The following is a 25999-nucleotide window of genomic DNA, read 5'->3' on the forward strand; positions in this document are numbered from 1 at the left end:
AGAGGAAAAGACAGGAGGAGGAGTGTGGGATCCTTGGTGCTCTCTGAGTTGGGTGGTTTTCTGGCAGACGTTTCATGACCCAACTAGGGAACGTCATCAGTGCTAGAAGGGAAGGGGGATTGTGGAGACAGGAGGAGGAGGAGGAGGACGACGACTGTGGGGTTCTTGGTGCTCTCTGAGCTTGGCAGTTTCCTTGCAGACGTTTCACGACCCAACTAGGGAACATCATCAGTGCTACAAAGGCAGTAGGGTTTGCAGAGGAGGAGGAGGAGAACTGTGGGGTCCTTGGTGCTTTCTGAGCTGGGTTGCTTTCTTGCAGATGTTTCATGACCCAACGAGGGAACATCATCAGGACTAGAAGGGTGAGGGGAGGACTGATGGGTCCTTGGTGGTCTTTAAGCTTGGGGGTTTTCTTGCTGACATTTCAGGACCCAACTAGGGAACATCATCAGCGCTAGAAGGGAGTGTGGTAGGAGGAAAAGACAGGAGGAGGAGTGTGGGATTCTTGGTGCTCTCTGAGCTGGGTTGCTTTCTTGCAGAGGTTTCCTGGCCCAACTAGGGAATATTATCAGTGCTAGAAGGGAGTGTGGGAGGAGGGAAAGACAAGAGGAGGACTGTGGGGTCCTTGGAGTTCTCTGAGCTTGGTGGCTTTCTTGCAGGCGTTCTGACCTAAGCAGGTAACATATCAGTGCTAGAAGGGAGGGGGGGTTTGCGGAGAAGAGGAAGAGGAGTCAGGGAAGACGGTAGGAGGAAGAGGAGAACTGTGGGGTCCTTGGTGACCTCTGAGCTGGGTGGCTTTCTTGCAGGCATTCCATGGCCCAACTAGGGAACATCATCAGTGCTAGAAGGGAGCGTGGGAGGAGGAAGAGTAAGACGGAAAGACAGGAGGAGGAATGTGGGATCCTCGGTGCTCTCTGAGCTGGGTTGCTTTCTTGCAGACGTTTCATGACCCAACTAGGAAACATTATCAGTGTAGGAGGGGAGCTGGTTTTGCATGGAGGAGGAGGAAGAGGAGGAGGACTGTGGGATCTTTGGTGCTTTCTGAGCTTGGTAGTTTTCTTAAAGACCTTTCACGACCCAAGTAGGTAATGCCATCAGAGCTAAAAAGGGGGGAGGTTTGAGGAGGAGGACTGGGGGGTCCTTGGTGTTCTCTGAGCTTGGTTGTTTTCTGGCAGACCCAATTAGATAATATCATTGGTGCCAGAAGGGAGTGTGGTATGTGGAGAGGAAGAGGAGGAGGAGGAGGACTGTGGAGTCCTTGGTGTTCTCTGAGCTTGGTGGCTTTCTTGCTGGCGTTTCATGACCCAACTAGGGAATGTCACCAGTGCTGCTGGCAGGGAGTGTCTTCCACGGAATGGAAAAGGGTGAGAAACTGAGGTTGGTCGCTCCCCTCGGAACCAGAAGCAGCAGCAGCAGCAGCCCTGGCTTCACCACCACGCAGGAATCCGTGTGTTTCTAAAGGAAAGAGCTATCCTGCCTGGCTTAGCGTTTGGGGGTTAGCCGAGAGCTTTGATTTCTTTCCCCAGCAGCCCGGATGGGGAGGGAGCAGGGTCCCCTCAAGGCTGATCCTCCCCGCCAAAGATGGGGTTCACTTGCTGGGTGACCCGGATGAAGGTGGTCCGTCGGCTGAGCTCCTTCAGCTTGGCGGCGCCCACGTAGGTGCAGGTGGAGCGGATCCCGCCCAGGATGTCCCTCACGGTGTGCTCCACGTCCCCCTTGAAGGGCACCTCCACCACTTTGCCCTCCGAGGCCCTGCGGGGGGAAGAGAGAGGGGGCATTGCAAGGAAGGCCTTCCCCCGGCGGACCTCCGGGGTCCCTTCCAGCCCTGTGGCTCTATGATTGGCTCGCTCTGTGAGGGCAGGGGTCTGCAAATTTGGCCACTGGAAAACTTGTGGACTTCAGCCCCCAGAATTCCCCAGCCAGCATGGCTGGCTGGGGAATTCTGGGAGCTGAAGTCCACAACTCTCTTTAAGTCTAGGCTACCAATGGGATCCTGGGTGAAAGTTAACCCTCCCTTTCTCCTTCCCATTTATATTTTCTATGAACTCTTTTATTTCTTTTCTCTTTAAGCTTTGCTTTCTCGGGGGCGTCTGGAATGATTTCCCGCCAGTTTTAGATTGATTTAGTTGTGGTTTTTTGGCAAAGTTGGAAAGGAAAAGGGGCATTGTAGGATGGTCCTCCACTGGCCAACCTCCATGGTCCCTTCTAGCCCTAAGACTCTATGATCAGCTAGCTGTGTCTGTGTATATACATACATATATACACATACACATACGTTACACACACATATATATACATACATATGTACACATACATATATGCATGTGTATATGTGTGTGTGAATATATATATATATATATATATATATATATATATATATATATATATACACACACACACACACACACACACACACACACACACACACATACATATTCAGGTTGTACTGTGGAATGATTTTTTTATGAATTTTAGGTTTTTCGTGTTGTTTTTTGCAAACCTTAAAAGGAGAAGTCTTCCACTGGCAGACCTCCAAGGTCCCTTCCAGCCCTATGACTCTATGATGCTGGCTGGGGAATGCCGGGAGTTGAAGTCTTAAAGGGGCCGAGTTTGCAGACCCCCGATCTAGTCTAAGCTCCCCCGATCTGTGCCAAAATCCAAATGAAGCAGAGGGGAACTGCCTGGAAAACCCATCTCTTCGTCACCTGGGAGTGGATCCTACTGTCCTACTCCTCCTGTAGTAGATGGGGAGAAGCAGGGATCCTTCCCAGGGGAAAATCCACCATGGGGGCGGAAGGGATGGGAATCCAATGGCACAACGATCCCGTGGACCGTTTCCTGCTATCGTCGAGGGAGGGGTGCTACAGGGAAGTCCTCCTATGGCAGACCTCCAAGGTCCCTTCCAGCCCTATGGCTCTGTGATGCCGGTTGGGGAATGCTGGGAGTTGAAGTCCGCAAGTCTTAAAAAGCGTAACCATTAACGTTAACCGCTTCCGGCTTCCGTACCGATAGTCCGCTACTCCTCCGGCGTATTTCTTCATAGACACCTCGGAGCTCATGCCGTAAAAAAGCTTGTATTTCTTGCCTTCCTTTTCAATCAGGTCTCCCCCAGATTCAGTGTGTCCAGCCAACATGCCGCCCACCATCACAAAGTCTGCCCCGGCACCTGTGGGGCAAAATTCAAATGATACAGGCAGAGCCAGCAGCAGCTCTCCCGCACAAAAAAGAGAAGAGAAGAGGCACCAGGTCTTATTTTCAGGATAGGTCTTACCTCACCTCCAGCACTGACAGCTCCACCCAACCGGTCCACTTTTTCTGGGGCCAAAGTTCTGCAACTGTATTCGGGCCTGCGTCTTGCAGTCAGGCCTTTCCACAAGGCCTAAGCAGCCGAGTACCAAGCTATGGATTCGATCCACAGCTTGGTGCTCAGCTGCAGAGATCTTGCAGAACCGAGCTACGGATTGAACCCATAGCTTGGTTCTCGGCTGCAGAGGCCTTCCGGAAAGCCCCGTGACTGAGAAATGCAGGCCTGGCTGCAGCAGAGGCCTCAGAAGAAGAAGTGGGTCGGCGAGGAGAGGCCTGGCCACCAGGTAAGTGGGTGCAGGGCAGATCCACACTCCCATCCCTGCCCTAGCTTGATTTTTAAGTGTGCGCCTCACCCCAAAACTAGGGCTTATTTTGGGGGCAGGGCTTATATTAGGCCCACCCCACCCCACCCCCTACAAAAAAATCAAGCTAGGGCTTATTGTTGGTGAAGGCCTTACTTTTGGGAAAACAGGGTGAGTCTGACAACCTTTCTCGCCGCAACTGTTAAGTGAACCGCTGCAGTTAATTTGGTAACATGGTTGTTAAGTGAATCTGGCTCCCCCCACTTCACTTTGCTTGTCAGGAGGTCCCAAGAGGGGATCACGTGACACTTTCCCCCCCCCGGGACGCTGCGACCATCCTAAATATGAACCAGTTTGCCGAGCGTGGCTTCTGGCAAGCAATAGGGGATTCCGGATTCCCTTAACAACCGCCTGACTCACTTAAAAACTGCAGAAAAGGTCATAAAGTTGGGCGTGCTTAACTGCCCTGCTGAACGGCAGAAAGCATATTCTCAATTGCTGTCGTAAGTCGAGGACTGCCTGTATCGCCCCAGCACTACCTCAACAAACCGAACCGGCCGAATATGGAAAACGGGATTTTACCGAAAGCTTTGGCCACATCCCCTGGGCAATGGCAGCCTCCATCCTGCAGAAAAGAGAGCAGAAAGTTAATCTCAGCCTGCCCGTATTTTATTTCAGGCCTCCGTCCTAAGCAGACGTCAATTCCTGCAAAGGCGTGCAAAGAAACAGGCAGAGCAAGACTCTAGTCCTCAAGGGCAGTATAAATATGAGCCAAACAGAGAAGCAATGATTGCGCTGGACTTCTGAGAATTATACTGTTTGCCCAGATCAACAACGATTCTTAAACCGGCTTGTTGGGTATAGCAACAGAGAAGAAAACTGTGAAAATCATGTTCTTTCCTTTATCCAACACTTTTATCCTATAAAAACGTTACTAAAGTCTCTGGTAACTTCTCCCCTTCCCGGAACAACTACGGATCTCCAATCTTGGCAACTTTTAAGACCTGTGGACTTCAACTCCCAGAATTCTCCAGCCAGCATACTCATTGTCGCCCCGCTTACTCTCTTATAATCCCTTCCTCTCCAATCTCCCCGCTTCAAGGGATAGGAAGGGGGGAGGGGAAAAACAGGCATGGCTGGCTGGGGAATTCTGGGAGTTGAAGTCCGCAGGTCTTCAAGTTGCCAAGACTGGAGACCTCGATCGACAGATTGCTGTTCCTAGAACTCAAATACCGTAAGGTTTCGCTTTCTCACCGAGATGATGTGTCCCCCGAGACCGTGGGCAGCGTCCGCACACTCCATGACGGCGCTGAGTTGAGGGTAGCCCACTCCGGTCTTCTTCCGGGTGGTACAAACGGAGCCTGAAACAAGCCAGGATTAAGCCAGGCAGATCCCTAGCAAGAATCTAACGGCCCCCAACTGTTTAGCGGGGGCAACCTAGCTCGAAATTTTCCGCCCAGTTATAAGCAGAAGGCCGACTTCTGCTGGGATCCAACATTACCTGGTCCGATCCCCACTTTGATGATGTCGGCGCCTGACAAAATGAGTTCCTCCACCATTTCGCCCGTTACGACGTTCCCGGCCTTTGGAGAGAGAAAAAAAAGAGAGGGGGGCAAGAAATGGGTGAGACCCACATGAAAGCAGGTAGGTGACTTTGGGCCAATGACCTGGAGATGGTGAGTTCTAGTCTCCCCTTAGCCAGGAAAGGCAACTGGGTGACTTTGGACCAATCACCAGGAGACTGAGAGTTCTAATCCCACCCTAGGCGTGAAAGCTGACTTTGGGCCAATCACCAGGCGATGGGGAGTTCTAGTCCAACCTTACACATAAGAGCTGGCTAGGTGGTTTGGGGCTAATCAGCAGGAGGTGGTGAATTCTAGTCCTGTCTCAGGCACAAAAGCTGGCTGGGTGACTTTGGGGCAATCACCAGGAGACGGTGAGTTCTAGTCCAACCTTACACATAAAAACTGGCTAGAATGATTTTGGGCTAATCACTGGGAGGCAGTGAATTCTAGTCCTGTCTCAGGCACAAAAGCTGACTGGGTGGGGCAATCATCAAGAAGCTGTAACTTCTATTAATGCCTTAGGTGTGAAAGCCTAAGTGGCTTTGGACCAATCCCTCTCTTTCACAACAGCCCACCTCACAGGGTTGTTGTTCTAGGAAAAAGAGAAGGAAAGCATGTTGGAGATATCGGACACTTTGATTTATTTGTAAAAATAAAGACGAGGGAGAGGGGAGGAGAGAGAGATGGTAGATAGATAGATAGATAGATAGATAGATAGATAGATAGATAGATAGATAGATAGAAGATAGATGGATGATGGATGGATGGATGGATGGATGGATGACAGGATAGATAGAAAGAAAAAAGATATAGACACAGAGAAAGAGGATAGAGAGGATAGAGATAGGGAGATGAGAGAGAGATAATGAGAGATGATAGAGATGATAGAGATAGATATAAAAATAGGATAAAGATGGATATAGAGATAGATAGATAGATAGATAGATAGATAGATAGATAGATAGATAGATAGATAGATAGATAGATAGATGGATGGATGACAGGAGATAGAAAGAAAAATAGATATAGACACAGAAAGATGATAGAGAGAGAGGATAGATAGAGATAGGGAGATGAGAGATGAGAGAGATGATATAGATAGAGATAGATGATAGAGATAGGGAGATGACAGAGATAGATAATAGATGAGAGAGATGATAGATAGATAGATAGATAGATAGATAGATAGATAGATAGATAGATAGATAGATAGATAGATGAGAGAGAGAGAGAGAGCGATAGCCAACTCAGGACCAAAAGCAGCGACAGACCACGCAGCCGAGTCTGCAAAGGGGAAAACTTAAAAATACTTTTTAAGAAGTCTTAAAATCTTCCCTGCCGGCCTCAAGCGGAACCGTGGGATGTCCACATACCATGATGGTGTGATCCGGGTACCGCTTCCTCAAGTCCCTCAAGAACTGGACGAAGTGTTCGGAGTAACCGTTGGCCACATCCAGACAGATATACCGGATCTGCGGCACAGCCTCCAGGACTTGCTCCAGCTGCTCCAGGTCGGAAGTGCCGGTGCTGGCCGCCATGTTCTAAGGGCGGGCAGCGAGCAGGGAATTCGTAAACACGGAGGAAGAAGAAGAAGGGGGGAAAAAAGCTAGGAAAACTACTCGCTCAAGTACAGTGGACTGAGTTGAAAAGTCAGGCAGAGGCATCAACAAGGCGTTAACAGAATAACAGAGGTGGAAGGAACCTCAGAGGTCTTCTAGTCTAGCCTCTTGCTGGAGCAGAAAACATTGTCATGCCATTCATGAATGAATGAATAAAAGTCAGACAAGTGTGACTGGGGATTTGGAGATTGGACCACGAGTTATAAATCGATCAGTCAAATACATTTGAGCCCCGTGGCCAAGCGCAGGCGGGGCCGGCAGTCGTAACTCTGAGGAGGGGTCCTAAGTAGCATTTAAATGACCCATCAGTCGCAAATGGAGGACTAGGGACTAGGGTGTGGGGTGGAGACGAGAGGGGGAAGTGAAGGCGAAGGGCAAGATCGCACGCCTACCTGGAGACAATCTGGATTCTGAGCGGCAAATTCCTTCCAGTCGTCCACCGTGCAGTGTTTGTGGATGGCTGTGAAGAGAGAGAACTGGGGGAAGGAGACAAAATCGAAAGAAGAAAGCTAGTAGTTAAGGCACTTGGCTAGAAAGCGGGAGGCTCTGAGTTCAAGTCCCGCCTTAGCACGGAGAGCCAACGGGGTGACATTGGACCAGTCCCTGTCTCTCAGCCCAAGCCACCTCACAGGGCGGTTGTTGTCGGGAAAATAGGAGGAGGAAGGTGTGATGGAGAGGAAAGAAAGAAAGAAGAAAGAAAGAAAGAAAGAAAGAAAGAAAGAAAGAAAGAAAGAAAGAAAGAAAGAAAGAAAGAAAGTGAAAGAGGGAGGGAAGAGGAAGGGAGGAAGAGCGAGGCAGGAAAAGAGAGAAAGTTGAAAGAGAAGAAGGAAGGAAGGAAAAGATAGAGAAAGAAGTTGAAAGAGGGAGGGAGGGAGAAGGGAAGGAAGGAAGGAGGAAGGAAAAGATAGAGAAAGTTGAAAGAGGGAAGAAAGAAGGAAGGAAGGAAAAGATAAAGAAGTTGAAAGAGGGAGGAAGGAAGGAAGGAAAAGATAGAGAAAGTTGAAAGAGGGAAGAAAGAAGGAAGGAAAAGATAAAGTTGAAAGAGGGAGGAAGGAAAGAAGGAAAAGATAGAGAAAGTTGAAAGAGGGAAGGAAGAAGGAAGGAAAAGATAGAGAAAGAAGTTGAAAGAGGGAGGGAGGAAGGAAGGAAGCAAGGAGCAGCTTGCAGATGACGTTAGTGACAACCCACTTGGACAATCCGTGAGTCTCCCTCCCTTGTTTCTAAGAAGATCCATCAAGGAGAAGAGGTCAAATGACAGACGTCTCAGCAGCCACCAGTCCAAGCCAATTCATGCCTCAGACAGCTGATGCCAGCGTTTGTCAACCTTGGATACTTTTCAGGCAGGGGGACCTCCGCTCCCAGAATCCCCTAGCCAGCTATGCTGGCTGGGGGGGATTCTGGGAGCTGGACGTCCACCCGTCTGAAACTACCCAAGGTTGACAAACGCTGCCTAATTGGCGTTCTTTGTTTTTTTGTTTTTGTTTTGCAGACGCGTACCTTGCCCAACACCTTGGCCATCTCAAAGGTGCCCACCGTATCCATGTTGGCGGCGATGATGGGGATCCCCCGGTAGGTCTGCTTGGAGTTACGGAAGGTGAAGGACCTCAGGAGATCCACCTAGACGAAAGGGGACCCAATGCAGAGAAGAATCACTCCCCCCAAACCCTTGAAAAGCGGATTCTCCCGGCCTCCAGCCAGCAGGAAGGGCAGCCTGTCAATCACCCGGCACACCTTATGCCGGCTGTAAGGAGGAGAAATATCTCAGCCTTACGACGGGCTTTGTACCGGTCGTCCTTCACTTATGACCACCTCAGAGACCGGAAATTTCCATTGAGGTGATTAAGTGAGTGGAGCCCGGCTTTCTTTCTTTCTTTCTTTTTCTTTCTTTCTTTCTTTCTCTTTCTTTCTCTCTCTCTCTCTCTTTTTCTTTCCTTCTTTCTTTCTGTCTGTCTTTCTTTTTTAAATATGTTTTATTGGGGTTTTTTTTCTACATATCACCACCAATATTTGGTAAACAGTGAATTATTTGCAAACAATCAGTAACAATTCATTTCTATAGTCCCATATTTTTTATTTATTTTAATTCCATTTATATCCCGCCCTTCTCCGAAGACTCAGGGCGGCTTACAAGCTTAGCAGTAGCCCTCATTCTATGCATATGCCTGCTTATTAGGGCTTTCACACACACCCCAAGTGGCATTATTACAAAGTCAGCTTAATTGCCCCCAACAATCTGGGTCCTCATTTTACCTACCTCTGAAGGATGGAAGGCTGAGTCAACCTTGAGCCTGGTGGGATTCGAACCTGCACTAACTGCAGGCAGCTGGTGTTACTTAAGGAGGCATTAGCCCACTGCTCCACCAAGGCTTATATCCCACCTAGTAGCTTTCCTTCTTTTTTCTCTTCGGCCCAGAATATTCTCTTTCATCACCCTTAAATTAGGACACGTCTTGATGGTTTTCGAAGATAACAATTAAATGCCTACGAATATCCTCCACCTCATTATGAAGCTTCTATTCTAATCAACCGTAGGTTCTCCTACTTGAGTAGGGGGCTGGACTACAAGACCTCCAAGGTCCCCTCCAACTCTTGTTATTCTGGAAAAAAAAAAGGACTACAGGAGACATGATAGTAACGTTCCAGGGGACGGGGGGGTAGGTGTCAAGCTAGTTTCCAAAGGACCTTAAGGCAGGACAAGAAACAACGGTTGGAAACTGACCAAAGAGAGAAGCAACCTGGAATTAAGGAGAAACTTCCTAACAATGAGGACGATTAGCCAGTGGAACAGCCGGGCACCAGAAACCGTGGGCGCTCCATCAATGGAGATTTTTAAGAGGAGGCTAGACAGTCGCATGTCTGAGATGGTATAGGTTGTCCTGCTTAAGCAGGGGGCTGGACTAGAAGACCTCCAAGGTCCCTTCTGGCTCTATTCTATTCTACTTCTTCGCCCGCCTACTGTTCCATCCTCAAGAAAGAGCTACAGGAAGCCGTCCACTTACAAGAGCTTGCTTAGTGACGGTTCAGAGTTACGACGGCACTGAAAGAAGGGACTTGGGACCGTGTTTTTTTTTTTTACAGTGATGCCCTTTCCGGCATCCCCATCGTCACGTGATCCAAATTCAGACACTGGGCCACCGGTTCGTACTTACGACCGGTTGCCGTATCCCGGGATCACGTGGTCCCCTTTGGCGACCTTCTGACCAGGAAAGTCAACGGGGGAATCCAGATTGACTTAACGATCGTGTGACTAACTGACCAAGTGCGGCGATTCTCTTAACAACGGAGGCAAGGAAGGTCGTAAGCTGGGGGCAAAATGTCCCATTGTAGCTGCCTAAAAAAGCCAACACGTTGCTAGGCTGCATTAACGGAGGGATAGAATCAAGATCACAGGAAGTGTTAATACCGCTTTACAAGGCCTTGGTAAGGCCACACCTGGAATACGGCGTCCAGCTTTGGTCACCACAATGCAAAAAAGATGTTGAGACTCTGGAAAGAGTAAAGAGAAGAGCAACAAAGATGATCAGGGGACTGGAGGCTAAAACTACGAAGAACGGTTGCTGGAATTGGGTATGTCTAGGAGTAGGCAACCTTGGCTCTTTTATGACTCGTGGACTTCAACTCCCAGAATTCCTGAGCCAGCCACGCTGAGGGGAAAGGGTGAGGTTTCCAAGCTGAGCCATGTTGGCTCAGGAATTCTGGGAGTTGAAGTCTACGAGTCATAAAAGAGCCAAGGTTGCCTACCTCTGGTCTAGTAGTTTAATGAACAGCAGGACGAGGGGGCACGTTATAGCAGTCTTCCTGTAGCTCAGGGGTTGCCCCAAAGAAGAGGCAGTCAAGCTATTCTCCAAAGCACCCGAAGGAAGGGCAAGAAGCAACAAATGGAAACTAATCAAGGAGAAAAGCAACCTAGAACGAAGGATAAAACAGAAAGATCCATCAGATCAAATTGGAGGGGCTGCTGCCATTTTCTCTTGTGGCTTGAAACTACAATAGTTTCCTGTCTTATGTGGACGTGGCCAACAGACACACACCAACACACACATGTCCATGGGATATCTCTAGACAAGGGGTAGGCAACCTTGGCTCTTTTATGACTCGTGGACTTCAACTTAAAAGAGCCTTGGTGGAGCAGTGGGCTAATGCCTCCTTAAGTAACACCAGCTGCCTGCCATTAGTGCAGGTTCGAGTCCCACCAGGCTCAAGGTTGACTCAGCCTTCCATCCTTCCGAGGTAGGTAAAATGAGGACCCAGATTGTTGGGGGCAATTAAGCTGACTTTGTAATAATGCCGCTTGGGTGTGTGTGTGAAAGCCCTAATAAGCAGGCATATACATAGAATGAAGGCTACTGCTAAGCTTGTAAGCCACCCTGAGTCTTCGGAGAAGGGCGGGATATAAATGGAATTAAAATTAAAAAAAAATAAAAAAATAGAACAATTAACCAGTGGAACCACCTGCCTCCAGAAGCGGTAAATGCTCCAACACTGGAAGTTTTTAAGAAGAGACTGGACAGCCATGTGTCTGAAATAATATAGGGTTTCCTGCCTGAGCAGGGGGTTGGACTAGATGACCTCCAAGGTCCCTTCCAACTTTATTATTGACAACAGAAATGTTGTGCTCCATTGTGGTCGCAAGTCAAAGGTCTCCCTGTGTCCTCTTAATCAACAGAAACATTAGCAGCTGCATTGCCGTAGCAGTTTTTGTTAAAGCACAGAGGTAGTTTCATACTGCTGAGTGATACATTTGCTAAGTGAGTTTTGCCCGACTGCCCCATTTGTTAAGTGAATCTCTGCCATTGTTTACGTTGGTAACACGGTCGTTAAGTGAATCCAGCTTTCCCCCCCTTTGACTTTGCTGGTTAGAAGTTGGCAAAAGGGGGACCACGTGACCCCGGGGACGCTGCAATCGTCATAAATACGAATCAGTTTCCCGAGGATTTGAATTTTGACTGCAGCGGTTGTTGAGCGTGAAAAACAAGTCATGTCCCTTTTTTCCAACGGCGTCGTAACTGGGGTCACTATATAAATTGAGAACTATCGGCACATGACAAGGTTTGAAAGAAATGGGAAGGATATTTTAAGCATATTTTAAGCCCCCTCCCCAATCTTGACAATCTCTCCTCTGCTTTTTTTGCTTCGTACGGTCACTAAATGAAGTGTTGTAAGACGAGGACCCGCCTGTGTTGAGAACCGAGGATTTCAAGGTTGCCTCATTTAACGCACACATTCCTTCTGCCTTTCTACCTTGCTAGCACACTCACCTTTCATCCTCGCAAACCCTTATTCTCAAGTCCCCTCTGGGAAGAGGCACGCGCTATGTAAACATGCCTTTCTCTGATTTAAGAGCCATAGATACATTTATTTATTACGATTTACATTTATTTATCTGTAAATAAACGAGGTCCCTCTACCTCACTCCGGGATTTGAGCGTACTCCGTTTTGGTCTCAAAAGGACGTCCTTGAAATCCAGCTTAATGTCATTATCTATGTGGGGCATTTTGGATTCCTGTAAATTAAAAATAATAATCATCATCATCAAAAGCAAAAGCCCCGGAAATCTGGAACATCAGGGACAAAATCCCAACCTTTTTCTTCTCTAAACCTTAAAGTTAAACGATCTCTAGTGCAAACGATTTTCAATAGGACTTGCAGGCTAAATATTTATTTTCTTAAGAGTGCAGACATTTTACAAACAAGCTTTCTTAGAACGCTCATTGATATTTTTTTCTCTCTTCCAAATAAACATCCATTCACGCACGCAAACGCTGTGCCGTGTTTTTGTTACCCATATGCAACAAGCTGTGCTTCTCTTCAATCCATTTTCCTGTCTTGCGCTCAGAGCTGCCATATTGAATACAGATTGCTTAGTTATTCAATTTATACGCTAATCCATTGTTGCAGACTGTGAGCCGCTACTCAGACACGTGGTGTGTGTTTTTCCAAAAGTCAACTGGACTTTTGCTTTTCCTGAAATATGTTTCGCTTCTCATCCAAGAAGCTTCTTCAGTTCTGACTGAAGGGCGGAGGACAGAAGGATTTATATTTCTTTGCAGTCATCTGGTTATTAGTACTCTCTGTGAGAGCTCTTAAAGCCACTTGGAGGTTTATTTGGGCCCTCAGGGATACCTGAATAGTCCAAATGGTGTGGATGAAATGTGAAATGTCTTCAAAAAAAAACAAAACCCCGGTTGTAAGGCTTTCCACTTAGCCTCACAATTGTCCCAACCTTACTCAGGAATTTAAAAGAGCCAAAAGGAACTCCTGAGCCGAGGTTTCAGCAAAGAATTACAGCTTTATTTTGATCAAAATAGAGAGGGGTGACCTTATGCCTCTTCGTGGCTGGTAGAGGAATGAAGGCAACAATCAGGAAAGATGTCTTCCACCTTTTACACCTTTCCAGAACAAAAAGATCAGGTCCTTGTATCAGGAACGAAAAGGGTACAGAAAAATAATTCCAAGATGATGACTCATACACAGCAATCCAGGCTCCATCCGTAATCACTTTTTCCCCTCCCCTTACCGTGCTCTTTTCATGTAAGCCATCTCCTGTATATTGCTTTTATGTAAATAATTTCCCAACATAAGGTGCTTTGCAAAGCTGCTCGCCCTTGAACAAAGGTATATATAAAAGGATTACAAAATATCACTGCTAATGTCAAGCTTAAGCATCATAAAATCGTAACCATACTAAAATCCCTTCACACTTTTGGGACAACTATGTCCCCGGATGGCCGAGAATCCCCATAGATATTTTCCATAGGGTTGCAAGACTTTATTGCCCAAGGTAATTAACGATAATTTTCAGCTTCCACTGTCAACTTTGTGACCCTTTCATTTCTCTTACTGTGGGTGAATTGTGTTGCTTTCGGGAGCCAAAGGTTGCTGCCAATGAAGATTTACGATCTCTGTGTCACCATCAGCTTCGACTTCCCTGAGAGCGTTCCCGTCATTCTAAACACACACACACAAATTGAATTTCAAAAGTCCAGCTTTAGCACAGGTGACTCTCTCCCTCTCGTAAATCCCTTATCAGCCCTCCTCCTAATCTCCAATCTCTCCAAACCGCCATTACCTCAATGCACAGAGTTACAAGTTAGGGCTCTTTTAAACGTCCTCTGCCCATCATGCTAAGACTTCCTCTGCCCATGTTAAGAGTTCCACCCTGGGGCGCAATCGCTTCATCCCAAATCGGAAAAGCTTTTAAGTGGGCTTGGACCAGTTAAGACTCTCGAACGTCTGTCTCTTCCATCTAGGCAAGCCCTTGGCTTTGCACTTTACCTCCCCAATCTGGCGGGACTACCATGCACCCCAGCCAGCGTGGCCTATGGGAGTCGTAGTCCTAGCCCACCTGGAGAGCGTGAGATTGGAGAATGACAGATTAGCCTAAACCAGCCAGCCAGCCGGCCTGACCCAACCTTGGTCGTTTGAAACAAGAGTTGGACTTCAACTCCCAGAATTCCCCAGCCAGTAATGCTGGCTGGGGAATTCTGGGAATTGAAGTCCACCCATCTTCAAGTTGCAAGATTAAGGAAACCCTTGCACCCCCAATCCAGGATGCCCAGTTTGGATTTCAAAACTTGCATCACATCCCAATTGTCCAGTTTTAGGGTGGGGAGCATATAGGGGAGCGCACGAACCCCACTTCCGGTTCCCCGTTTTCGCTTTCCGCCAGCTTCCGGTCTTTGGCGCTCACCGACCCGGGGTGGGGAGGTGGTCGAAATAGGCGACCGCGACCACCTCTCGGCCTCCAAGGGCTCCGCTAAACCCCTCGCGGGTGGCTGCCGTTCGTTTTTGTTTTTTTTTAAACAGCGGAACAGTGCCTTGTGGGAAACGTAGTTATCTTTCCAACCGTCTACATTAAGCCCACGAGAATTATAACTACAGCTCCCATAAGGGAGCGCGCTCAATCGGGATGACGTCACGCGCAGACGAAAAGGCGGATCGGCCTGCTAGAAAAGAAAAACTACAACTCCCAGAGGTCAAAGCGTCATAACTGTCTCTCTCCGAGCGGCCATGTTAGTTTTCTTTTCTTTTCAGTTCAAAGGTACTGTCAGGTACTATCTTTAACTCAGCTTTAAATAATTATGTAAGAACAGAATTATAGCTCCTTCCTTCACGATATCGGCGGTTCTGTCTCTCTCTTTCTTTCTTTTTTTGAAAGGAGCCTATTCGAAAAGAAGAGCCGTGACAGAACCGCGGGGCGTGCTGGGAAACGGAGTCAGCCGCTCCATTCGTCACGGCGACTCTAGTGAGGGGAAGGAAAAAAAAAAAAAAAGACAGCATCTCCCATAGTGCACCGCGACAGCGGCGGAAAGGATACGTAGCACGCGCCCCCCTGCTTGGGAGTTCGCTGACTGAAAGGGAGGGGAGGCCGGAAGTGACGTCAGAGGCGACCGGAAAACATCCCGGGAGGCTCTCTGCGGAGCCAAGTTCCGCTTCCGAGGTTGGAGGTCGGGCGGCGCTGAGGCACCCGGGCGAGCGTGCGGAGCCGAGCGGCCACGATGCTGATCAAAGTGAAGGTGAGGCGAGAGGCTCCGGCGGAGGCAGCCGAAGGGCCCCTCCAGGTGCGCCCAGGCACGGCGGCATCCCTAGGGCAACGCCGGCCGCGGTGCATTATGGGCGGCGGGAATTGGCTGGGAGGCCCCAGCAGCAGCAGCAGACAGAAGTCAAACCGGCCTGCCTTAGGGGGACACAGTCAACACAATCCCCACAAAAAGGGTGGTAGCCTCCTTCAGTCGAAGCCCGAGGGATATTTCCCTTTTCAAGACATTTCTCAATGAAAGCTCAGCTCATTTGAGGCAACCCTTTGATCAGGGGTCCTGAAACCTGACTCTTTGATGACTTGTGGACTCCAACTCCCAGAATTCCTCAGCCAGCGTGCCTGCCTGAGGAATTCTGGGAGTTGGAGTCCACTCCTCTTAAAGTCTATATCAGGGGTCTTCAAACCTGAGCCTTTGATGACTTGTGGACTTCAACTCCCAGAATTCCTCAGCCAGCGTGCCTGCCTGAGGAATTCTGGGAGTTGGAGTCCACTCCTCTTAAAGTCTATATCAGGGGCCTTCAAACCTGACCCTTTGATGACTTGTGGACTTCAACTCCCAGAATTCCTCAGCCAGCGCGCCTGCCTGAGGAATTCTGGGAGTTGTAGAGTCCACAAGTCATCAAAGGGCCAGTTTGAAGACCCCTGATCTATCTAAAAGTTGCCAAGATCGAGAAACACAAGGTTGGCTGGGGAATTCTGGGAGCTGAAGTCCACCCATCCGAAAGTCCCCAAGGTTGAGCTAGACAAGTCTGACTGGGGAATTCTGGGAGTTCAAGTCCATCTATCTCAGGGGTTTTGAAACGTGGCCCTTTTAGGATGGGTGGACTTCAACTCCCAGGATTCCCCAGGCAGGCATGCTGGCTGAGGAATTCTGGGAGTTGATGTCCACGAGTCATCAAAGGGCCAAGTTTCAAGACCTCCCTGCCTTGGATGATCCAACATAATTAGTATCGGCCCTCCAAAGAATGGGGTGGGTTTGGATCTTGCTGATGATCCTTGTCACTTGTCCCGCTTTGCTTTTCGTGTGCAGTTCACCCCGGATCCCCTGGAAGGTCTAAATTTGTGTAGAAAGAGAGGAAGGTCTGCGTTTTGTAGCTTCTGTGCAAAAGGAGGCGGGGGGCTTCCTCCACCGTGCCCCCCGCCCCTTCTTTGTACAATCTCCAGACAACTTCAGAGAAGGGAAGTAAGCCAGGATCACAGAGAAATAACCCCTTCCATAGAGAGAGAAAGATTCGGCCGCTCTCTACATCAACGGTCTTCAAACTTGGCCCTTTTATGACTTGTGGACTTCAACTCCCAGAATGTGTACCGGTCTAGTACACCTTAGTTTTTAACTGCTATATTGCAGTTCTACTATTATAATCACTTTTGCCTTGCAGCCCCAGCCTAGTCTAGTCTGCCATTCAAAATCTTTAACTCTTTGTTAGCAAAAAGAAATTTGAATGTGTGTGTGTGTAAAATTGATTTTTAATACAAACATCTTGATATTGGTAAACACCTGGTTGTATGATGGATTTATACGTCTACCCATCTGGCTGACTGCGACCAACCACAGTAACAATAATAATAATAAATTATAATCTTGCATTCTCCGCATATATTTTTTGCATACGTACTGCTTTTAAGCTCTGCTTTGTTTATTTATCCAATTTATTTGCTGCCCATCTGGCGGGTCACGTTTCCAGTTTTATCACCTAAAACCGATTTGTGGGCTCGGACCAACCACTTCTCACCCCTCTTGTGAGAGGACCCTCTTACAATTTAGAAGACGGAGGATTCTCCCTCTTTCTACCTTTTAATCGTGCTTTGATTTTTCTCCCAGGCTTGAATGAAACCCCTCTCACTTCATCGGCCTTGTCGTCTTTTGACTTTTTTTTTTTGTGCTAAAGAAAAGATTTTGTTATACTTGTTGGGAACAAATCCAGAGACACTGAGTGTCAGGCAGCATACAGTTTAAATTTTATTATTATTATTATTATTATTATTATTATTATTATTATTATTATTATTATTATTATTATTATCATTATCATTATTATCATTATTATTATTGTTGTTGTTCTTGTTGCTTTAGTCTTTGACATGCTGTTAAATCCTCACACACTTTTGGAGTTCAGATAGATTGCGTGTACTTTGTTAGCCTTTTCATCATATGAGCATCCTTTGTAATCAGTACAGCTGGAAAACATATTCTTTTCAAACATAGATCCCCTCCAGCTGAGATGACGCTTAGCTTCTTTATATCCAAAGCAGCCTTCCAGGGGGGCTGCCCTCCAGAAGGGGGAATGAAAAGAAGGACTTAATTTAAAAAAATGGTTTAATGAAGAGCAGGACTAGGGGCGACACGATAGCAGTCTTCTAATATCTCAGGGGCTGCCCCAAAGAAGAGGGGGGGTCAACTTATTCTCCAAAGCCCCCGAAGGCAGGACAAGAAGCAACGGATGGAAACCAATCAAGGAGAGAAGCAACCTGGAATTAAGGAGAATTTTCCTGACAGAACAATTAAATCGGTGGAACAGCTTGCCTTCAGAAATTCTGGGTGCTCCATCGCTGGAGGTTTTTTTTTTTTTTAAAGAAGAAATTGGACGTGCTGCAGGATCTCCTTGAACAGGGGGTTGGACTAGAAGACCTCTGAGGTCCCTTTCAACGCTTAATGCTATTATTCTGAAGACCAACTCACTAAATTCACAGCTCATTGAACTTCTATTCAGTTATTTGAATTCAAAATATTAGCCACTGCAGCGTGTACTAAATTAAAAGATCACGCAAGCCTGGCAAAGTCTTGAGGCCTAACTCCTAATTAACAGCTTGGAGACAGACAGTCATTTTGGATGTTAATTAGAAGCCGGCTCTTCTTGAACCCGCAGCTGGCAACTAGAAGGTGGGAAGGCTTCCTCTGTTAGCTGTAAACCCCAGCAAGGGTGAGGGGTGACATGATAGCAGCCTCCCAATATCTCAGGGGCTGCCCCAAAGAAGAGGCAGTCAAGCTATCCTCCAAAGCACCTGAAAGCAGGACAAGAAGCAACGGATGGAAACTAGTCAAGGAGAGAAGCAACCTAGAACTAAGGAGAAACTTCCTGACAGTTTGAACAATTAACCAGTGGAACAACCTGCCTCTAGAAGCTGTGAATGCTCCAACACTGGAGGCTTTTAAGAAGAGACTGGACAGCCATTTGTCTGAATTGGTCTAGGGCTGGGCTAGGCCACCTTGGCTCTTTTATGACTCGTGGACTTCAACTCCCAGAATTCCTGAGCCAGCCCCATTGAGGGGAAAGGGAGTGGTTTCCAAGGTAAGCCATGTTGGCTCAAGAATTCTGGGAGTTGAAGTCCACAAGCCATGAAGGGGCCATAGTTCCCCCATACTGGCTCAGGAATTCTGGGAGTTGAAGTCCACAAAAGAGCCTGAGCAGGGGGTTGGACTAGATGACCTCCAAGATCCCTTCCAACTTATCATTATCATCATTGTTGTTGTTGTTGTTGTTGTTGTTGTTGTTGTTGTTATTATTATTATTATTATTATTATTATTATTATTATTATTATTATTATTATTATTTATTTGTTAGCCTGGTGTGCCTTGGTCCAAGTGAGATTTAAGCCGGAAATGTAGATTCACAAAATACCTTTTTTATTTCTACGTAAGCAAGGAGAGGTCCCCACGGATATGAGGATTGCAGACCCGGCCCCCATCTCTCTCTGGGACTGAAACATGGGGTGGGATCTTGCAAGAGGGAGCGGACGATGCTGGTTTGAAGAACCATTGTTGTTTTTTTCCTTTCGTTGCAGACGCTGACTGGGAAAGAGATAGAGATTGATATCGAACCTACGGACAAGGTATCGGCCCTCAAAAGAATGGGGTGGGTTTTGATCTTGCTGATGATCCTTGTCACTTGTCCCGCTTTGCTTTTCGTGTGCAGTTCACCCCGGATCCCCCGGAAGGTCTAAATTTGTGTAGAAAGAGAGGAAGGTCTGCGTTTTGTAGCTTCTGTGGAAAAGGAGGCGGGGGGGGGGCTTCCTCCACCGTGCCCCCGCCCCTTCTTTCTACAATTTCCAGATAATGTCAGAGAAGGGAATTAAGCCAGGATCACACAGAAATAACCCCTTCCATAGAGAAAGAGAAAGATTCAGCCACAGACTACATCAACGGTCTTCAAACCTGGCCCTTTTACTACTTGTGGACTTCAACTCCCAGAATTCCTCAGCCAGCGTGCCTAGCTGAGGAATTCTGGGACTTGAAGTCCACAAGCAGGGGCCTTCAAACCTGGCCCTTTGACGAATTGTGGACTTCAACTCCCAGAATTCCTCAGCCTGCGTGCCTGGCTGAGGAATTCTGGGAGTTGAAGTCCACAAGTCGTCAAAGGGCCAAGCTTGAAGACCCCTGGTCTGGATGCAAGCCCGCGGTTTCATCAAAATGGCCGACTGAGGGATTCTGGGAGTTGAAGTCCACAAGTCATCAATGGGCCAAGCTTGAAGACCCCTGGCCTAGACAGTAGCAAGCTTTGAAAAGCAGCCCTAGGTCGGACAGAAGATGGTTGGGATTGGGCCGCAGTTGGCTCTCCATGCTTGTTTCCACATAGCTTCTGAATGTTTTGTTACCAAACTAGGTAACGCCATCAACAGGATTGCCTTGCCCTATTCTCCCTAGCTTTATAAGCGTCTTGTGATGCTTGGGTGTTTCCTTGGAGCAGAATCAAACCTGATAGCAGGGTTTCTCGACCTTGGGAACTGGAAGGTGGGTGGGCTTCAGCTCCCAGAATTCCCCAGCCGCCTTGGGAATTCCGTGAGCTGACGTCCACCCATCTTCCAGTTCCCGAGGTTGAGAAACCCCTCCTAGGTTACAGGGGTGCCCGAAGCTTTGTGCGTTTCGAAGCTTCGCGAGTTTGCCTTACGGTCCTCCCAGCCACGAGTCAAAACATCCCAAACTGTTTTTTCAAACATGGCCGCTCGAAGATAACGGGCTGGCTGGTTAGCTGGGGAATTCTGGGAGTTGAAGTCCAGCCATCTTCAAGTCGTCAAGGTTGAGAAATACACCGTGTGGCAGGGGTGCCGAAGCTTTGCGAGTTTGCCGGTTTGCCCTATGGCCCTCCGAGGCATGAGACAAACATTTAAAACAGTGGGGGGGTTGTTTTTTTTCCCAAACAGGGCAATTTGAAGATGGCTAGCTGGGGAATTCTGGGAATTGGGAGTCCACCCATCTTGACGTTGCCAAGGTTGAAAAACGCCGGTCTCAAAACCACCCTGTGTTGTTTATGATGATCTTCCTTCCCTCCTCCCAACGGGCGGAAGTGAGAGCCGTGTTCCGAGGAGGAATTGATGTTTACTCTCCTTTTTCCCCCTTTCTCTGCTTCCTGTTAGGTGGAAAGAATAAAGGAGCGGGTGGAAGAAAAGGAAGGCATCCCGCCTCAGCAGCAGCGACTCATCTACAGCGGCAAGCAAATGTAAGTTTCAACCAGGGAGAGTATTGTCTCGACAGCCCAATTTTTATTCTGATCTCTTTTTTTTTTTTTTGAGGGGAGGGGCACGGAAACATTTGAAACAGTCCATCCAACAAACACCAGGCCGAGATCGCCTTGAAAAACAAATCACAATCGCAGCTCACAACCTTCCCTTGCCAAAGAAGCAGCGTCATTGGGGAAGCCGGTGGGAAGTCAAAAGTCGCTGTCACATGAGGTCCTCACTTAACAACCCGTGTGGTCCTCACTTAACAAGGACAACCAGGGGGGCTCCCAGGATTGTTGTCTTCCAGCCATGCAGTCACGTGACATCCCATTTTACGACCACATTGCTTAGTGACAGAAATTCTGGTCCAATTTCGGTCACTATGTGAGAACCGCCTGAGTGTAAGGGAGATGTCTGGTGATGGATTGATTTCCTGAGCCATTGAGCTTGTTTCCTTGGCCATCGAAGAAAACGATCCATTCCTCCTTTATAAATAATAATTTCCCCTAATCCACTACGTTTTAACAAAACACTGGAGGGAGTACACAAGCGAAAATTGAAATAACAATAGGAGAATCTTTTTTTCTTGGGTGGCCATAAACCAATATTTCTAAATGCTGGCAGGTCTCCATCACAGTCACTTGTTGAGGTCTACCTCAATGTGTTCCATAAGATCAATGGCATCATCTGCACAAATTCTTTGATAAGATCAATATTACATAGATAGGTAAAGGTAAAGGTTCCCCCGCACATGCGTGCTAGTCGTTTCCGACTCTAGGGGCCGGTGCTCATCTCCGTTTCAAAGCCGAAGAGCCGGCACTTGTCCGAGGACGTCTCCGTGGTCATGTGGCCGGCATAAGCAGGCATATACATAGAATGAAGGCTACTGCTAAGCTTGTAAGCCGCCCTGAGTCTTCGGAGAAGGGCGGGATATAAATGGAATTTAAATAAATAAATAAATAAATGACTAGATGCCAAAGGCGCACGGAACGCTGTTACCTTCCCACCGGAGCGGTCCCTATTTTTCTACTTGCATTTTTACGTGCTTTCGAACTGCTAGGTTGGCAGAAGCTGGGACGAGTAACAGGCGCTCACTGTTACGCGGCACTCGGGATTCGACCCGCCAAACTGCCGACCTTCTGATCGACAAGCTCAGCGTCCTAACCCACTGAGCCACCGCGTCCCGTTATTACATAGATACATATACAGATAGATAGATAATGAATAGATAGATAGATAGATAGATAGATAGATAGATAGATAGATAGATAGATAGATAGGAGATATGATAGATTAGATAATGATAGATTAGATAGATAATGATAGATTAGATAATGATAGGATAGATACATAGATAATTATATGATAGATTGATAGAGATAAAAATTGATAGGATTAGATGGATGGATGGATGGAAAGATAGAAAATGATAGGATAGATAGATATGATAGATAATGATAGGATAGATACATAGATAATTATGATAGATGATAGAGATAGAAAATGATAGGATTGGATGGATGGATGGAAAGATAGAAAATGATAGGATAGATAGATTAGGTAGACATAGATAATGGTAGGATAGATTGGATGGATAGATAGATCAGATGGATAGATAGATATAGATGATAGGATAGAATAGATATGATAGATACATACATATACATAGATATGCATATATGTATACATAAACCCCCACCATTTCAAAACTACGAACTACCTGTATTTCCATTTAAAAAAACAACCAAAGTCAAGGAAACAAGCCCCCCCCCCCCCAAGGGGCCTTCTCTCTCACTGCCAACGCCCCGCTACAGAGTAAACGGGACCAGATGAACAACTAGGAAAGGCACCATTTTCTCATCACGGAATCCACCTCGCCCCAATCAAAATTGATAGGGCAACCGGCCAACTACTACTTCTTCCGTTCCTGATGATGGCGTTCCCTAGCTTGGTAATAAAACATTTGTAGGAAAAAACAAAAAAACAAGCTCGGCAAACACCCAACCGCGCAACTCCCGAGCTGCAGATAATCCTCAAAATAATCTACGGCTAACTCCGAAGATACATTCTGAATTCTTCGTGGCGCATTCAAAATTATGTCTCGTGTTAGGCTTTCTTTTCTTTTTCTTTTTTTTTTTAAGATAAGACAATTGTTCTTTTTAACATTTTCTTTCTGGTGTTTCTTTTACACGTTCGTCTTTTTTTTAAAAAAAAAAAATGATATATATCCCGGTGGGTTTCGTATTTTAACTTTCTTTGAATGAACTAAGGTAGGTAAAGAATAATACAATATATTATATAATACAACATTTCCAGATAAATATTGTTATGAGCTGCATTATTATGTCATGGGTTATGCCGTAATATCATTATTACGAGTTAAAATGTGCCTAAATGAGGGTGAAGGTTTGTTCAGCAACTCGTGTTTACGACGGTTGCTATGTCCCAAGTCCACATGATCCTCCTTTTACGACCTTCCGGCCAGCAAACTCAATGGGGAAAGCCAGATTCACTTAACATCCGGGTTATTAACTTACCAACTGCAGTGATCCACTTAGCAACGGTGGCAAAATAGAGGGTAGAAATGGGGCAAAATTCACTTCACTGTCTCAATCACAAATTTGGGGTTCACTTGTGGCCGTAAGTCAAGGACCACCTGTAGATCTTTTTTTTTTAATAATTTATTAATTTTCCATTTGAGTATTTGAAAAGCAACGCAGTGGCTGGGTAATCAGTAGTTCAATAACAAAATCTTTAGTGCAAATCTCAGGTTACAACATCCAATATTTCTTCTCTTTTCCCCTTAACATTTACTATCTCATACTCAACCTAGTGCAGTTCTAATTATAGTAAAGGTAAAGGTTCCCCCGCACATGCGTGCTAGTCGTTTCTGACTCTAGGGGCCGGTGCTCATCTCCGTTTCAAAGCCGAAGAGCCAGCGCTTGTCCGAGGACGTCTCCGTGGTCATGTGGCCGGCATGACTAGACGCCAAAGGCACACAGAACGCTGTTACCTTCCCACCGTAGTGGTCCCTATTTTTCTACTTGCATTTTTATGTGCTTTTGAACTGCTAGGTTGGCAGAAGCTGGGATGAGTAACAGGCGCTCACTCTGTTACGCGGCACTCGGGATTCGACCCGCCAAACTGCCGACCTTCTGATCGACAAGCTCAGCTGTCCTAACCCACTGAGCCACCGCGTCCCTAGTTCTAATTATATCAACCCAATAAAAACATCATTATTCCACCGATCAATAAATGTTTGGCTTATACGTCTCTCGATTACATTCAATCTTCACAAACAGCCCGTATCCCGTTGTTAATTTTTACACATGTTTTAGTTTCTCATCAATATTCCCATTTAACCTTTGATATTTATAATTTTCAGAATTTGGGTATCCGAGATTTCCTTTCTCTCGCTTCATAACAAAATATGACATGCAGAATATACGCATTTTATCCATTTGAGTATCATCTTGTTCTATTTCCTAAAAGTTACGTATTTCCCGCCACATTTAATCATCCACTTAATAATGCAATATCCCCTTTAATCAATCAAAACCATTATATCTTTTTTTTTATAAGACCACCTCTTCCCAGGCACCAGACTCCGAATATACCCAGGCGATGCGTTGGGTCTGGAAATTGGCCCGCCCACCCCGAAATTGGGGTTCACCCCATATTTTGGTTTTTTGTTTTTCTCCCCGCAGGAACGATGAGAAAACGGCAGCCGACTACAAGATCCAAGGCGGCTCTGTCCTCCACTTGGTCCTAGCCCTGCGTGGAGGCCTGCGATGATGGCGTTCCCCCGGCCCTCTCATGCTCCCCCTTTCCCCAAAGCCACCGGATGTGGGTGACCCTCGCCCCTCGAGGCGTCCGTGGGAGGCCCGTCGGAATTCAGCCCCTCTCACAGCTGCCCGTTTCTTCCGAATCCCGGGAGGACTGCCTGCCAGATGTCGTGTTTCTTTGCAAGCTGTCCTTGGAGAGGGGGTGGGTGGGTGGGTGGGTTGTGTTTTAGGAGAACGGGATGCTCTTTAAGTTATTGGGGTGCAGCATCCGGCTGGCTGCGTGTGGATAAGGGTCCATCTGCTGCTTTTCGCCCCCACCCACCCCCGGGTTGAAAAGTTTCTCTTTTTCCCCCGTCGTCCCCTGTTGTGGCTCATCAATGTCCAAATAAATGTTTCACAACCATCATGGTGTCGTCGTGTCTCCTGGGGTCTGGAGGTTTCCTGTGGGGGGTGGGGGGGCTTGATTCGGGTCGACTCTGCTAAGTCCTCGACGTACGACCCGGCCTTTAGTAAACCGTTTGAAGTTGAAACAGACCCCCCCCAAAAAAGGTACTTAAGGCACGGATTCAAAGATCTGAATCGCAAACACACACACCCTGTCGCATTGCAATTTGGGCACTCAACAACCAGCCTGCCCTGACTGTCATTTTCTGCGTCCCGTGGTCACGTGACCACTATTTAGGACATTTTTTTTGGCAGGAAACTGACTTTTTTTTTTTGCAGCGGTTGTTAAACAAATCGTGAGGTTAAACCAACTCGTGTGCAGTGGATGTTTGTCGGAATCCAGGCATTTATGTCTGGTTTTTGACAAACATCCATTGCAGGCAATAGAGTCATTTAACACCGTGATTCGCTTAACGACCCCCTGCAAAAAAAAAATATTCACGATCGTATGGTCCTGTGTCAACCTGCTTAACAACCAGCAGAGCTTAATCATAATTCTGGACTTGATTACAGTCCTAAGTGGAGGACTGCTAATACTTGAGTTAAGAAAGTTAATCTATTCATATATCCAATATCGGGCTGATACAAATTTGAGGAAGAACCACATCCCAAGTTTAATTTCTCTTAAAAAAAACAACAGGTTGCTTTATTTTTGGAGTTATATCCTGCTTTTGCTTGGTACAATTCAGGGCGTTTTTATTGATTTGTGCAGCCTGGGTGACATCACCCAATGACAACATGCCTGTGAGGTGGGAGGGGCTGAGCGCCTGGTCAAAGGCACCCAGTTGGTTTTCGTGCCTCAGGTGGGACTAGAACTCGCCATCCCCTGGTGATTGGCTCGAAGTAACGCAAGCGGCTTTCTTGTCTAAGGCAGTTCTAGAACTCACCCTCTCCTGGTGAATGGCTCGGGGGCATCCAGCAGGCTTCCATGCCTACAGTGGAACTAGAACTCACCTTCCCCTGATGATTGGCCAGTCACCCAGCTGGGTTTTGTGCCTAAA

General features: G+C 47.1%; 2 protein-coding genes across 2 annotated transcripts; one reads left to right on the top strand and one right to left on the bottom strand.

The window, feature by feature from the left end:
• Positions 1–268: 268 nt before the first annotated feature.
• Positions 269–14598, bottom strand: GMPR2 (guanosine monophosphate reductase 2). Its single transcript, XM_083377754.1, has 11 exons — positions 14428–14598; positions 13635–13741; positions 12201–12296; positions 8290–8409; positions 7185–7268; positions 6547–6714; positions 5110–5191; positions 4863–4969; positions 4191–4233; positions 3007–3166; positions 269–1752 (listed from the first exon to the last, which is right to left on the bottom strand). Exons 3-11 carry the CDS (start codon positions 12285–12287, stop codon positions 1557–1559), a joined length of 1047 nt encoding a protein of 348 aa, XP_083233880.1. The 5' UTR covers positions 12288–12296; positions 13635–13741; positions 14428–14598; the 3' UTR covers positions 269–1556.
• A 352-nt stretch (positions 14599–14950) lies between these two features.
• Positions 14951–24957, top strand: NEDD8 (NEDD8 ubiquitin like modifier). Its single transcript, XM_083377841.1, has 4 exons — positions 14951–15309; positions 19117–19164; positions 20686–20768; positions 24477–24957. The coding sequence occupies exons 1-4, from the start codon at positions 15292–15294 to the stop codon at positions 24562–24564; spliced, it is 237 nt and encodes a 78-aa protein (XP_083233967.1). The 5' UTR covers positions 14951–15291; the 3' UTR covers positions 24565–24957.
• The last annotated feature ends 1042 nt before the right edge of the window (positions 24958–25999 follow it).

The sequence above is a fragment of the Vipera ursinii genome, assembly GCF_947247035.1.
Source record: "Vipera ursinii genome assembly, chromosome: Z".
NCBI classification, from domain to species: Eukaryota; Metazoa; Chordata; class Lepidosauria; order Squamata; family Viperidae; genus Vipera; species Vipera ursinii.